This window comes from Salmo salar, chromosome 26, assembly GCF_965601325.2.
Source record: "Salmo salar chromosome 26, fSalSal1, whole genome shotgun sequence".
Classification (NCBI taxonomy): domain Eukaryota; kingdom Metazoa; phylum Chordata; class Actinopteri; order Salmoniformes; family Salmonidae; genus Salmo; species Salmo salar.
The window spans coordinates 3,269,517-3,284,331 of record NC_138316.1 but is presented as its reverse complement, the minus strand read 5'-3'; the positions used below and the strand labels follow the sequence as shown (position 1 = coordinate 3,284,331).

Below are 14,815 nucleotides of genomic sequence, written 5' to 3'. Positions count from 1 at the left end.
AAACGAATAAACACAAACAAAATATTATATTAAAATACATGTGAAAACCTTAGTATCAGTAGACTTCCTGACGTTATTCTCACAAAGCATATAATTAAGTGTTGCAAAGTCATTTAACTCTACCTAAAATATTGAGTAGGATGTATTTTTCTTTAAAAAATATATTTTTTATGGATATGTGCATAGCAGATATACAGTTTCCTCTGGGGAAAATGAAGTTATTCTATATTTGTTTATCCCTCCCTGGGCAGAATGAGGCACTGGCTGAGGTTCCTCATGGACCACAGGAGGAAAGCCTGTGTTTCAAGGGCTGCATGCATCTGTGTCATGGCCAGGACAGAGGTGGGGTATTACAGCACTCTGCATTCAGTGCAACACAGACAGGCCTTGAGGCTCACAACGCCTCTCACTTTTTCAGGTACAACAGTTGTGGTCACAGCTCGCCAACTGTACCAGCCTCCCTAAGAGAATAGGGGAACGTTTGGAATGGAGTCAGATATTCCCTCAATAAATATGTAAGGAAATGTCATTCCCCAATGTTCTTTTCTTTAAACATCTTACAGCTTGAAATAGTTTACTCTTATGTAATGAGGTCTTTGTGGTTGCAGAATTGAATGTGTCTAAAAGTAATTATACAGATCCTTATCATGAATACCAACCCTTATAAGAGTATCCTGTCAGACTGCTTGGGTTCCTTCAGTCTTGTACATGTTCATCAATTAGGTGGCAGTAAGCAACCACTTTGTTGGTCACAGTAGGAGGTGATGTACATCTATTGTCACTTAACCAACCATGCAGTCTTGCAAAGCAGTCCTTCTCACCTCAAAATCATGTATTGTGAGTTTCAGGACTACAGACAGCAACCTGAAATGTCATGATGATACTTCTGGGGTCGCTTCCACTTGGACAAAGCATTTCTACACTTCTGACCATGATTGAAATTGTCTGAGCTGCCACATTGTTCACTCAGAGGGTTGGACATGGTGGTATCTAGTATTGACAAATACTGGTACTGTGCCATTGTGGACTCGATGGACAGACACACTTGCTAAGAGGCATCACTTTTCATTTAATTTTTCTTTCTAAATTGATGTATGATGCAAAGGGATATAATGTCCAGAGTTCAGCTTCAGAAACAGAAAATGTATTTTAGTAAGTAAAAGTAAATTGAGGACAACTCAAAGTTATTCTTACAAGCAATTGATTGAAACATTCTAATGCTGAATTGTTAAAGTATTGAAACATTAATACAATTCTTAAATGGACACTGCCCTCTTTGTTTGTTTCAGAAATATGATGGCGGTTTTTCAATCAATTTACCTGCAATGATCGACTTGCATTGTTATTACAGTAGTATTAGCCTACACAGTCATCTTCCCCCCTACTTTATTTTTCAGTTGGCTAAATAAAAATAGAGTCCTTACTTTTGTTTTATAGAATCATTGTATGGAGAGCTTTTCTATTCACAATCATCAAGTACCAGACAGTGAAAGACTGTTGTTGTTCACTATGTTAATGTGGTTGCAGTACTGACAACATTGTGTTCCATTGACTAGGGTCTGAATATGAATGCATGAGTATTTGAGAGTGTGGGGCTTGTAAGATTCCTTTGTTTTTATTGAGTATAACTCATAATTATTGAACGGCGTTACATTTTTTATTTAACTCAATAATTCTACATAAATAAAATAAATACTATGCATATCTGTCTACACTGTAAAACATAGAATTAGTTCTGCTAACTAAAAATGTTTGTGGAAAGCGATAGAACCATTCGAGCGACCCAACTCAAAATATTCGTTATGGTTATCTTTTTAAGTTGTAATTACATAACTTTTTTTGTTTTATGAACTTGTGTACACTAATTTGCATTATGTATTCTGAATTATAACGATTGAAGTTACTTGAACATTAATATTTGTTGTCTAAAACATACACATTTAGGGTCCCTTCTACCTAGATTATTAACTTTCATTACTCATTTTTTTTCAAGTATTGTAAATTTGTTAAATCAAGTAAGCATTTCTGATTAGTATTTTTCAGTGGCCGTGTCTTAATGTTTAACATTGTTTTATGTATTTAACGATTTGAAATTTTAACCTACCTTGCAGGGATTGTTGAACGTCAATTTGCCCAACGGTTTTGATATCCGTTCATCATGATCCATTACACCTCATAGCGCAACGAACTGTTTAATACTATTTTAGAAATATAGTTATCTTTCTTCAAACATGCATACAACATTGAGTAAAAGTATCATAAAGTCCAAAACATGTAATTACCCACAATCCTCTATTAAAACGAGGGAAGTTGTTGCAAGAACATAAAATTATTAAGTATTCATAATTTGCGTATCAACACAACAAAAATAAATCAAGTGTGTTTTACTCAAATATCAATGTGTCTAACTAATACTTTATCATTATAAGTAAAGACGTAAAACAATAGAATCAAGTAAGAACAACTTTTTGAATAAATGTTAAATTGACTTTAAACTATTAAATAATCCTAACTTGCAAAAATGTTCATTTTAGATTAGCAGGACAAAGATAGATAAAGTTATATAGTTACTCAATGACCTTATATTTGTTAACATTCATCACAAAAAATGAAGTGCTAACATTTTTTATTGACATCTGAGTGAGTACCACTTATATGATTTGATTTCTACAGACAGTTGGAGATGTTTGAGTAGCCACGACTCAATTTATTTAATGAGTTAGGGAGTTATAGTAAGGTTTACAATGTAGCACTTGTTTTCTATTGGAATCAATAGTGAAATAGTTGCCTGACTAGAGTTCTGTGAATGAACAACTATACAGGATAATAAAATATTAATTTCACATACATTCAAAACTAATAATCTTAGTGGGGTGTCTGCGGTTGAAAAGCGCACACGAAAAGCGCATGGACACATTTGCCTGTTTGCTCCCTGGTGCTGCCCTGCGACCTCTAGACCTCGTGTTGGCGGGTGACGTACTCAGAGTTGCTAATTTCTCAGAACATTCAACCCACACTCGAGGCATCACTGTTGGGGTCCAGAACAGGAGAGCGTGGATTGGGTAGATAGATGCACACGGCGCAGCTTTGGCTTGAGTACTGATGCATACATACATTGCTGAAGGAAGGAATTTAAATGGTCCTTTTTAAAACAATTTTCTGCAATACATCTGATTATACAGTGATAACTACTCAGCGGACATGTCATCACCTTCAGGTCAGAAACCAGCTCTCAAGACAGCGGGTTCAGGGCAAAGCAGGTTTCAGGTGACAGAGGTAACGGAGTTAGGACCCGTCACATCTGGAGAGCGCACATCGGGAGGGACTGATGGAACTACGGGTACGACTGGTAGTAAGGGGTCGGCAGGTGGAGAGGAGTCCAAAGGGAGATTTAGCGTAGTCAAGTTTCTTGATTCAGGTGGAATAGGGACGGACGCATCTGATGTGGCTCAGAATGGTGACACTGTCAGGAGCACGGGCAGCCATCGTTCATCCGCAAGCGGTCATACTAACATTTCAGATACCCACTCAAATACGTATTATATGCGAACATTTGGCCATAACACAATTGATGCTGTCCCAAACATCGATTTCTACCGACAAACAGAAGCGCCTCTTGGAGATAAGTTGATACGGCCAACTCTTTCGGAGCTACACGATGAGCTTGACAAGGTATGTAACCTGCTACCACCTTCTGTTTTGACGCGGCACTACATCGCTATTTACCAGACAGGTGGGGATTGATAGCGCACTTGAGATAGCCTATATTGGTGCCAAGTGTATAAAAAAGTCTAAAAACATGGGGGTATATTGTGTAGATGGATGACAAAAATTATGAATTCAGGGTGTAACACATCAAAATGTGGAATATGTCAAGGGGTATGAATACTTTCTGAAAGCACTGTATGTAAATCTATAGTTCGTCCTTACATTCAGCCTTAGTGACACTGTACCACAGGAACAGACTAGGACCTAAAATCCACCTGTGCATTTATAACACACTGGCCCATTTTTTTCCTAGAGGCCCCCATTCTGGCCCATTGTTTTCCATGAGGCCCCTCGTTATTACCCAAATAATAGCCATTCTGCACCAAAAAATCTACATTTAGACAGATACACTGGCATTTGCCAGAATGCCCTATGGCCAGTCCGTCGATGCTGTATCACAACTGCCAGTGTAATGTGTCTATGCTAAGCTGAAGTGACCTCGTCTGTCACAATCACAGCATTCCCTTCCACAGGGACATTTCTTCTCCTTTGCAGTCCTTTGAATGGACAGCGTGACATCAGGGGCATGACCCACACATTTTGCTCAGACAATGCTCTCTCTGACCATGCCCAAACCCTGATCACCGGCTACTCTTGGCAACTGACAGCCTTTGCAGCCACCAACAAACAATGCTGCCGTGGTTCTCTCTCCCTTCCCTATACTCAATGGTCCAGTGTCCCAGTCTCTGGTCTCTAACACTTTATAGCCACGCTATCCTGTTGGATCACTCACATGCCTCTCATGGGGGCAGGTCACTAGTAATGGAGGACAGAGTATATACATCAGTCCATCCCACAGGCCGAAATATTGTAACATCTATTCAAACCACAGGTTCTAAGCCTTCTATATCTAATATTCTAGATATTACACAATGTTTATGAATACAGTAGAAGTTGGAGTCATTAAAACTCGTTTTTCAACCACTCCTCAAATTTCTTGATAACAAACTATAGTTTTGGCAAGTCGGTAAGGACATCTACTTTGTGAATGACACAAATAATTTTTTCAACAATTGTTTATTTCAAGGCCTACCTTCAAACTCAGTGCCTCTTTGCTTGACATCATGAGAAAATCAAAAGAAATCAGCCAAGACCTCAGAAAACATTTTTTAGACCTCCACAAGTCTGGTTCATCCTTGGGAGCAATTTCCAAACGTCTAAAGGTACCACGTTCATCTGTACAAACTATAGTACACAAGCATAAACACCATGGGACCAGGCAGCCGTCATAGCGCTCAGGAAGGAGACGCGTTCTGTCTCCTAGAGATGAACGTACTTGGGTGCGAAAAGTGCAAATCAATCTCAGAACAACAGCAAAGGACCTTGTGAAGATGCTGGAGAAAACAGGTACAAAAGTATCTATATCCACAGTAAAACGAGTCCTATATCGACATAACCTGAAAGGCCGCTCAGCAAGGAAAAAGCCACTGCTCCAAAACCGCCATAAAAAAGACAGACTACGGTTTGCAACTGCACATGGGGACAAAGATCGTACTTTTTGGAGAAATGTCCTCTGGTCTGATGAAACAAAAATAGAACTGTTTGGCCATAATGACCATCGTTATGTTTGGAGGAAAAAGGGGGAGGCTTGCAAGCCGAAGAACACCATCCCAACCGTGAAGCACGGGGGTGGCAGCATCATGCTGTGGGGGTGCTTTGCTGCAGGAGGGACTGGTGCACTTCACAAAATAGAAGGCATCATGAGGAAGAAAAATTATGTGGATATATTGAAGCAACATCTCATTACATCAGTCAGGAAGTTAAAGCTTGGATGCAAATGGGTCTTCCAAATGGACAATGACCCCAGCATACTTCCAAACTTGTGGCAAAATGGCTTAAGGACAACAAAGTCAATGTATTGGAGTGGCCATCACAAGCCCTGACCTCAATCCTATAGAAAATTTGTGGGCAGAACTGAAAAAGTGTGTGTGAGCAAGGAGGCCTACAAACCTGTCTCAGTTACACCAGCTCTGTCAGGAGGAATGGGCCAAAATTCACCCAACTTATTGTGGGAAGCTTGTGGAAGATACCCAAAATATTTGACCCAAGTTAAACTATTTAAAGGGAATGCTACCAAATACATTTTACATTTACATTTTAGTCATTTAGCAGACACTCTTATCCAGAGCGACTTACAGTATTGAATGCATACATTTCATACATTTTTTTTTTTTCTTCTGTGCTGGCCCCCCGTGGGAATCGAACCCACAACCCTGGCGTTGCAAACACCATGCTCTACAGGGAAGGCTTGTATGCACATTTACAGTAGTGAATGCATACATTTCATTTCATGTGTTGTTTTTTTTTGTACTGGCCCCCCGTGGGAATCGAACCCACAACCCTGGCGTTGCACACACCATGCTCTACCAACTGAGCCACAGGGAAGACTATATTGAGTGTATGTAAACTTCTGACCCACTGGGAATGTGATGAAAGAAATAAAAGCTGAAATAAATCATTCTCTCTACTATTATTCTGACATTTCGCAATCTTAAAATAAAGTGGTGATCCTAACTGACCTAAAACAGGGAATTTTTACTTGGATTAAATGTCAGGAATTGTGGAAAACTGAGTTTAAATGTATTTGGCTAAGGTCTATGTAAACTTCCGACTTCAACTGTACATGCATACCTGCATGTCAAAGGTTCCATTTCCATTTGCAGAGGAAACAAAAACTTCCCAAGTCTGATATGGAGTGATATTAGTGCCAACGTAAGTTGAATTTGATTATTGAATTGTATTGCACAAATGGAACTGAATTGTACTTGAAATGGGAAAACTGCAATTGCTATTTCCATTTTTACACTCTTAAATTAAGGCTGAGGCTAGGAGACCGGATCGAACCGTCCCATTCCACCCTCCGTTCCCTACGTCGATCTGAATAAGCATTCCAAAAACATACAGTATATACACTCCCGTTGAAAAGTTTGGATTCACTTAGAAATGTCCTTGTTTTTGAAAGTAAAGCACATTTTTTGTCCATTAAAATAACATGAAATTGATCAGAAATACAGTGTAGACATTGTTAATGTTGTATTGTAAATGACTATTGTAGCGGGAAATGGCTGATTTTTTGTGGAATATCTACATAGGCGTACAGAGGCCCCTTATTATCAACCATCACTCCTGTGTTCCAATGGCACGTTGTGTTAGCTAATCCAAGTTTATCATTTTAAAAGGCTAATTAAACATAAGAAAACCCTTTTGTAATTATAGAAAGAGGAGTGGGAGGCCCCACCTTAATCTTTTCTTTTTATTGTCCAGTCTGAGATATAGCTTTTTCTTTGCATCTCTGCCTAGAAGACCATCCCGGAGTCGCCCCACCTTAATCTTTTCTTTTTATTGTCCAGTCTGAGATATAGCTTTTTCTTTGCATCTCTGCCTAGAAGGCCAGCATCCCGGAGTCGCCTCTTCACTTTTGACGTCGAGACTGGTGTTTTGCTGGTACTATTTAATGAAGCTGCCAGTTGAGGACTTGTGAGGCATCTGTTTCTCAAACTAGACACTAATGTACTTGTCCTCTTGCTCAGTTGTGCACCGGGGCCTCCCACTCCTCTTTCTATTCTGGTTAGAGCCAGTTTGCGCTGTTCTGTGAAGGGAGTAGTATACAGAGTAGTATGAGATCATCAGTTTCTTGGCAATTTCTCGCATGGAATGGCCTTCATTTCTCAGAACAAGTTTCAGAAGAAAGTTCTTTCTTTCTGGCCATTTTGAGCCTGTAATCGAACCTACAAATGCTGATGCTCCAGATACTCAACTAGTCTAAAGAAGGCCAGTTTTATTGCTTCTTTAATCAGAAGAATAGTTTTCATCTGTGCTAACATAATTGCAAAAAGGTTTTCTCATGACCAATTAGCCTTTTAAAATGATAAACTTGGATTAGCTAACACAACATGCCATTGGAACACAGGAGTGACGGTTGCTGATAATGGGCCTCTGTACGCATATGTAGATATTCCATAAAAAATCTGCCGTTTCCAGGTACAATAGTAATTTACAACATTAACAATGTCTACACTGTATTTCTGATAAATTTTGTGTTTATTTTAATGGACAAAAAAATGTGTTTTTCTTTCAAAAACAAGGACATTTCTAAGTGACCCCAAACTCTTGAACGGTAGTGTATTTTGTAGGCTAATATAGGACTACATGATCAATATGTAGCTGCAAACTTTTCTGTCTGTTGTAACTAAGGATATTGCAGTAGCACAAACATAAGCACGAGTCAGACAAATGCATTTAGCCTACATGAAAACATCACATGTAACATGTAGCAAATTTTATTTAACCTTTATTTAACTAGGAAAGTCAGTTAAGAACAATTTTTTAACGCTGGCCAATTGTGCGCCATCCTATGGGATTGTCAATCACAGCCGGTTGTGATACAGCCTGGAATCAAACCAGGGTCTGTAGTGACGGCTCTAGCACTGAGATGCAGTGCCTTAGACCGCTGCACCACTCGAGAGCCCTGTCTACACATTGCATTGGGGCAAAACAATCTGTGTTTTAACCATAGATGACATGCAACTGTTATTTTGCTTCTCAGTGATCATGCAACACAGAATGATTTGATAGATAGTACATCATTGAAATTCGCCCGAGTAGCCTATTCCATCTCTAGGCTGCCGAACTAGCACGTGCGCAGAAGGTACGGTTGTTTAGCTATCAGAAAGAACTCCAGATAATCCAGTCATGCAGCCACTCCCTTAAATGAATGACATACCCAATGATTCTTGAAGAAGATAACTTAGAAATGCCTCATGACCTTATTTCAACTGTCATACCCCATCAGAACCCAAAATATAAGCTTGTTTTTCTCCATTGTTTGTAAATATGCAGACAATGCAAAACATGGTTACAACTATTATTCTGAAAGCATTGATGGTCAGTCCTTTCATTCATAGCTCTGTCTATGAATTTGAAAAGGATAAATTACATTTCTCCAGCCCCATCCCTCAGCTGTTAACCAAAACAGTGACGGGGTGCCCTTTGTTATTGTTTGAACTTCCGATTTCAGTTCAGCAGAAGATCCACGTTATAGCAAATAATATGTTGCCACTTTTAGGGTTAAAGGTCATTTCCAATTGAGTTGACATATGTGACTCAACACCTGGATTCGGTCTTATGTAGCAACATTTGAAATTGTGTTGGATAAAAGTAGAGAGCAACAAAATGAGGAGGAACAATGGGAACCATTTGAGGAACAATAGGAAAGTAATTCTGCTTTGAAAGTTGATTAACTTGTAAACTCACTTTTGAGAAATTGGCCTTTGAATGTTTTGGTATCTAGCGAAGAGGTCTTCTTTGTCTACACCCATTCAGCATCGTTTACACCATCTTAAGCTTTAGCCCCACCCAACTTGTTTCGCTCTCGTAGCGCACACTTGACGTTCTGGCCGAGGATTTGTTTACCTATGGATAACATGAAAACAGCCAAACCAGCTCTGCTAGCAACAATTTCATTAGGCTTTTTTGCAGATGTTTACTGACACCGGCCATATTCAACGGGTGTTGTACACACATCATGTAACGTTCGCTAACAAGCCAGCCAGCTAACGTTAGCTAGCTAGCTAACAGTACACTTTAGCTTAAGACATATAGCTAGCTAGGTAAACAATGAACCTAGCTAGGTAAACAAAGTGTAAGTTCACACACGTAACGTTAGCTAACGAGCCAGCCAGCTAACATTAGCTAGCTAGCTAACAGTACACTTTATCTTAAGACATGTAGCTAACTAGCTAAGTAAACAATTAACCTAGCTAAGTAAACAATGAACCTAGCTAGGTAAACAACGTTTAAGATCACACACGTCACGTAACGTTAGCTAACAATCCAGCCAGCTAACGTTAGCTAGCTAACTAACAGTACACTTTAGCTTAAGACATGTAGCTAGCTAGCTAGGTAAACAATGAACCTAGCTAGGTAAACAACATTTAAGATCACACACGTCACGTAACGTTAGCTAACGAGCCAGCCAGCTAACGTTAGCTAGCTAACTAACAGATGAAGATGTAATCTGGAGACAGGTGTTTTCTCCATCTATTTAACTATCATACTCTAATTCCATTGATTTCAAAACTTGATCCTCCAGAAAGCGGAGAGCAACACTTATGCAGGTCACAATACATTTTTTTTTTAAAGCCGCTTTCGACAGGATTACCGACACAGACTGACGAGCTCAAAATAATAGATAGCCTTCTATGGCAAATCAATCCGAACTCATCTCTCGGCATGTCCAGGCCACTCAATATCTTAGTCAATCATGGCTAGTGGGAAGGTTGCAAACTTTTTCTGTGGTTTAACCAACAAGTCTCGTAATTTAACAATTGTATTCGTATTTACAGATGGCATACAAGTTTGTTATGAAGGCACATGAAAGTTCATATGTTCGAGAAGGAATATCTTCCTACATTTTACATTTTTAGTCATTTAGCAGACGCTCTTATCCAGAGCGACTTACAGTAGTGAATGGATACATTTCATACATTTTTTTTAATTTTTTTTCCTGTGCTGGCCCCCCGTGGGAATCGAACCCACAACCCTGGCGTTGCAAACACCATGCTCTACCAACTGAGCTACAGGGAAGGCTAAAATCAGCCAATCAGTTGCTCTGTGATGAATCATTGAATTGAATCTAGCCCTTAATGTTTGTCAGCATTTGTTATGTGTGGTATTTTTCAGGAGCCATTGGATGAGGATGGCTTTCCTATTGGGGAGGAGTCTACTCTTGCTGAGGAGGCTGCAGCCAAAGAAGGAACAAAGGAACAAGCAAAGGGAGGCACCATCAAGTTTGGCTGGGTCAAAGGTGTCCTGGTTAGTGTGACCAGAACTGGGTCTGGGAACTAAACATTTTGTTGTCTCTGGCCCAAACATTCCGTTTTTTTCTTTTAGAACTATTCAAACTCTACCATGTTCTCCTTATTGCTCTGTGATGAATCATTGAATTGCACATCAATGTAAATCCTTTCAAAGACATCCAACACAAATCTAAAAACAAGCTTTCAAATTAATGGTTTCCCCCCACTATAGAAGTATGTGTTGGTAACATGAATGTTGTCACCTGTGTGTCTGTGTTTTCAGATACGTTGCATGTTGAACATCTGGGGTGTGATGCTCTTTATTCGCATGTCATGGATCGTGGGACAGGCAGGCATTGGTACGTAGGTGTTGACTTATGTTCAATCAAGACCAAAATATTTAAGGTTTCAAACCTCATAGTATTGCTTGAGCATTGGGCGCGTTAGTTTTGCATCACCAAAACCCCTTTCAGGGTTTGTTCATTTTAGACCATTCCATTGGTCTTAAAGTGAAATCTCCACCCACCTGGGGCACCAGGTGACACAAAATAAACGCACCCCTTGTTGTAAAGTTTGTTATCATAAAATTATATACTTGCAGGTATATTATTATTATGCTTTTTGACCAAGTGGGCCTAGTAACATGTTCTATAACTAGGGCTCAGAGTTTTTCCAGGTCAGGTAAAACAAATTCCTCCAAGCCTTTGTCACAATCGATTTTACCTGTAAGCATGATGAGAAAGTTATCTACTAAAAGATCATTTGCTCATCTTTTTTAACAGGTCTGACATGTGTTATTATTCTGATGGCAACAGTTGTAACCACCATCACTGGACTCTCCACCTCAGCCATAGCAACCAATGGGTTTGTGCGAGGAGGTAAGGGAAAGCTTTATTCCTGATGAAATGCTAATATATTAACAATGCATTAGGATCCTGTAGCAGAATTATATAAATTAGGTATTAGAAGAGATTTTAAGGAGTATTAATTTGGTAAAGTCATTGAGATCCTTCATGATACCGGGATTAGATCCGTAGAGCACTGTCGACAGAAGCGTCATGCCCGTACAGAAGGGCATGTGCCCCCTCAGTTGGCTTTAGCTAACCCAGATAGGTTCCCAATCTCCCAACCTCATAACTAGTTACCAAAAGCATTTCAGCCTATCGATCAAGTTAAAGTAGCGGGCAAGGTTGGTAGACTTTCAATTTCTAGAAAAGCAAGCAATAACTAAACGTACTGAATAAGACTCACATTCCTTTCAATCTTTTACCCAGATTTCCTCAGAGATGTGAGAAGCAGAGAAGCATACAGTGAGGGAAAAAAGTATTTGATCCCCTGCTGATTTTGTACGTTTGCCCACTGACAAAGAAATGATCAGTCTATAATTTTAATGGTAGGTTTATTTGAACAGTGAGAGACAGAATAACAACAAAAAAATCCAGAAAAATGCATGTGAAAAATGTTATAAATTGATTTGCATTTTAATGAGGGAAATAAGTATTTGACCCCTCTGCAAAACATGACTTAGTACTTGGTGGCAAAACCCTTGTTGGCAATCACAGAGGTCAGACGTTTCTTGTAGTTGGCCACCAGGTTTGCACACATCTCAGGAGGGATTTTGTCCCACTCCTCTTTGCAGATCTTCTCCAAGTCATTAAGGTTTCGAGGCTGACATTTGGCAACTCGAACCTTCAGCTCCCTCCACAGATTTTCTATGGGATTAAGGTCTGGAGACTGGCTAGGCCACTCCAGGACCTTAATGTGCTTCTTCTTGAGCCACTCCTTTGTTGCCTTGGCCGTGTGTTTTGGGTCATTGTCATGCTGGAATACCCATCCACGACCCATTTTCAATGCCTTGGCTGAGGGAAGGAGGTTCTCACCCAAGATTTGATGGCACATGGCCCAGTCCATCGTCCCTTTGATGCGGTGAAGTTGTCCTGTCCCCTTAGCAGAAAAACACCCCCAAAGCATAATGTTTCCACCTCCATGTCTGACGGTGGGGATGGTGTTCTTGGGGTCATAGGCAGCATTCCTCCTCCAAACACGGCGAGTTGAGTTGATGCCAAAGAGCTCCATTTTGGTTTCATCTGACCACAACACTTTCACCCAGTTGTCCTCTGAATCATTCAGATGTTCATTGGCAAACTTCAGACGGGCATGTATATGTGCTTCCTTGAGCAGGGGGACCTTGCGGGCGCTGCAGGATTTCAGTCCTTCACGGCGTAGTGTGTTACCAATTGTTTTCTTGGTGACTATGGTCCCAGCTGCCTTGAGATCATTGACAAGATCCTCCCATGTAGTTCTGGGCTGATTCCTCACCATTCTCATGATCATTGTAACTCCACGAGGTGAGATCTTGCATGCAGCCCCAGGCCGAGGGAGATTGACAGTTCTTTTGTGTTTCTTCCATTTGCGAATAATCGCACCAACTGTTGTCACCTTCTCACCAAGCTGCTTGGCGATGGTCTTGTAGCCCATTCCAGCCTTGTGTAGGTCTACAATCTTGTCCCTGACATCCTTGGAGAGCTCTTTGGTCTTGGCCATGGTGGAGAGTTTGGAATCTGATTGATTGATTGATTGCTTCTGTGGACAGGTGTCTTTTATTTAGGTAACAAGCTGAGATTAGGAGCACTCCCTTTAAGAGTGTGCTTATCTTAGGTGGTCAAATACTTATTTCCCTCATTAAAATGCCAATCAATTTATAACATTTTTGACATGCGTTTTTCTGGATTTTTGTTGTTGTTATTCTGTCTCTCACTGTTCAAATAACCCTACCATTAATATTATAGACTGATCATTTCAAGAGGTATGCAGAAAAATAGACATATTTTCCGCAGGATTCTCTTCAGAGGTCACATATCTCCATTGTTCGGGATCTGTGCTTTGCTTAATGCGTTGGATACGGTTAGCTACAAAGACATGGAATCTTCTGGCTTCATTGTCCAGAAGTATTCCTGTAGACCTTGTATCTCTAGCTTCCTTTTGAGCATGTCACTTGTTCGAACAGCTACCACCGCTGCTGAAAGTTCCAGTCGTGGTATGGTCGTAATCTTGGAAGGGGCGACTCTCGACTTTCCCATAACTAGGGAGCAATGAACTTCTCCTGCTGTGCTGATTGTTCTGAGAAATGAGCACTCTCCATAACCTGAGGTACTAGCGTCGGAGAAGTGATGGAGCTCATAACTCTGCACTTCCTTGAAACTTGATGGCAAGTAGCCTCGTTGGATCCTTACTTCCGACAAGTTTTGTAGACCTTGGAGCCAGAATTCCCACTGGAGACGTAGGTCATCTGGAATGGGGTCATCCCAGTCTATCTTGTCATGACACATCTGCTGCAAGATCTGCTTCCCTGCCAGGACAAAGGGTGCCACAAACCCAAGCGGATCATATACAGAGACTACTGTAGACAACACTCCTCTTCTTGTGAGTGGGCGTTCCTTGACAACTACCCTAAACTGGAACTCGTCTGATGCGACACACCACAGTACACCAAGCGCCCTCTCCATGTGTGGTTCACCCAGAGCCATATCCAGGTCTTTGGCACCCTCAGCACATTCTTCCTTGGGAATTGTGGCTATAACTTCCTTGCTGTTAGAGATAAACTTGTGCAACCGAAGTTTGCCGATGCTGCAAAGCTCTCTTGCTTCTTTCACCAGCTTCAGACGATACGCTCGTCAACCCATCATCAACATAAAAGTTCCTTTCTATGAACTGGATAGACTTCTCGCTGAAGCTTCCTCGTCCTTCGGCAGCGAGATGTTTGAGACCATAGTTGGCGCAACCAGGAGATGAAGCTGCGCCGAACAAGTGGACCTTTATACGATACACTGAGGGTTGAGACTCTAGATCTCCGTTCTCCCACCAAAGGAACCGCAGGAGATGGTCATTCAAGGATGTCTCTCGAAACTTAGCTGAGCAGTCAAAGACGACTCGTATCGTCCCAGGCTTTTGTGGGTGATAAACCCCATGATGTGGGATGTACCATGCTGGATGTTTGTTAATTTCTTCCTTGGAGACCTTCTCAGCATCTCCACAAGCTATGGTCTCTTCCATAAATGCTGTGTAGTCCTTGTAGTACTGCTTGTCTCTCCTTAGCCTCCTTTCCAGGCACTTGAGGCGGTGAACTGCACATGTTTTATTGTTCGGCAGGTTGGGTCTTTCTTCCTTAAACGGCAGCGGCATCTCGTAATGTCCATTGTCCTTGCGTTTTATGCCCGCTTTCATTTTTGTCAGGAACCGGATATCCTCTT

General features: G+C 40.8%; 1 protein-coding gene across 1 annotated transcript in view; it reads left to right on the top strand.

Annotated features, from left to right (window-relative positions):
- Positions 1 to 2,986: 2,986 nt before the first annotated feature.
- Positions 2,987 to 14,815, top strand: part of slc12a2l (solute carrier family 12 member 2-like) — a 47,742-nt gene continuing 35,913 nt past the window's right edge. Inside the window, exons 1-4 of the mRNA XM_014174894.3 lie at positions 2,987 to 3,672; positions 10,450 to 10,581; positions 10,849 to 10,924; positions 11,348 to 11,443. Of these exons, the coding sequence (XP_014030369.1) occupies positions 3,202 to 3,672; positions 10,450 to 10,581; positions 10,849 to 10,924; positions 11,348 to 11,443 (775 nt within the window). The 5' untranslated portion in view covers positions 2,987 to 3,201. The remainder of the gene's footprint in view (positions 3,673 to 10,449; positions 10,582 to 10,848; positions 10,925 to 11,347; positions 11,444 to 14,815) is intronic.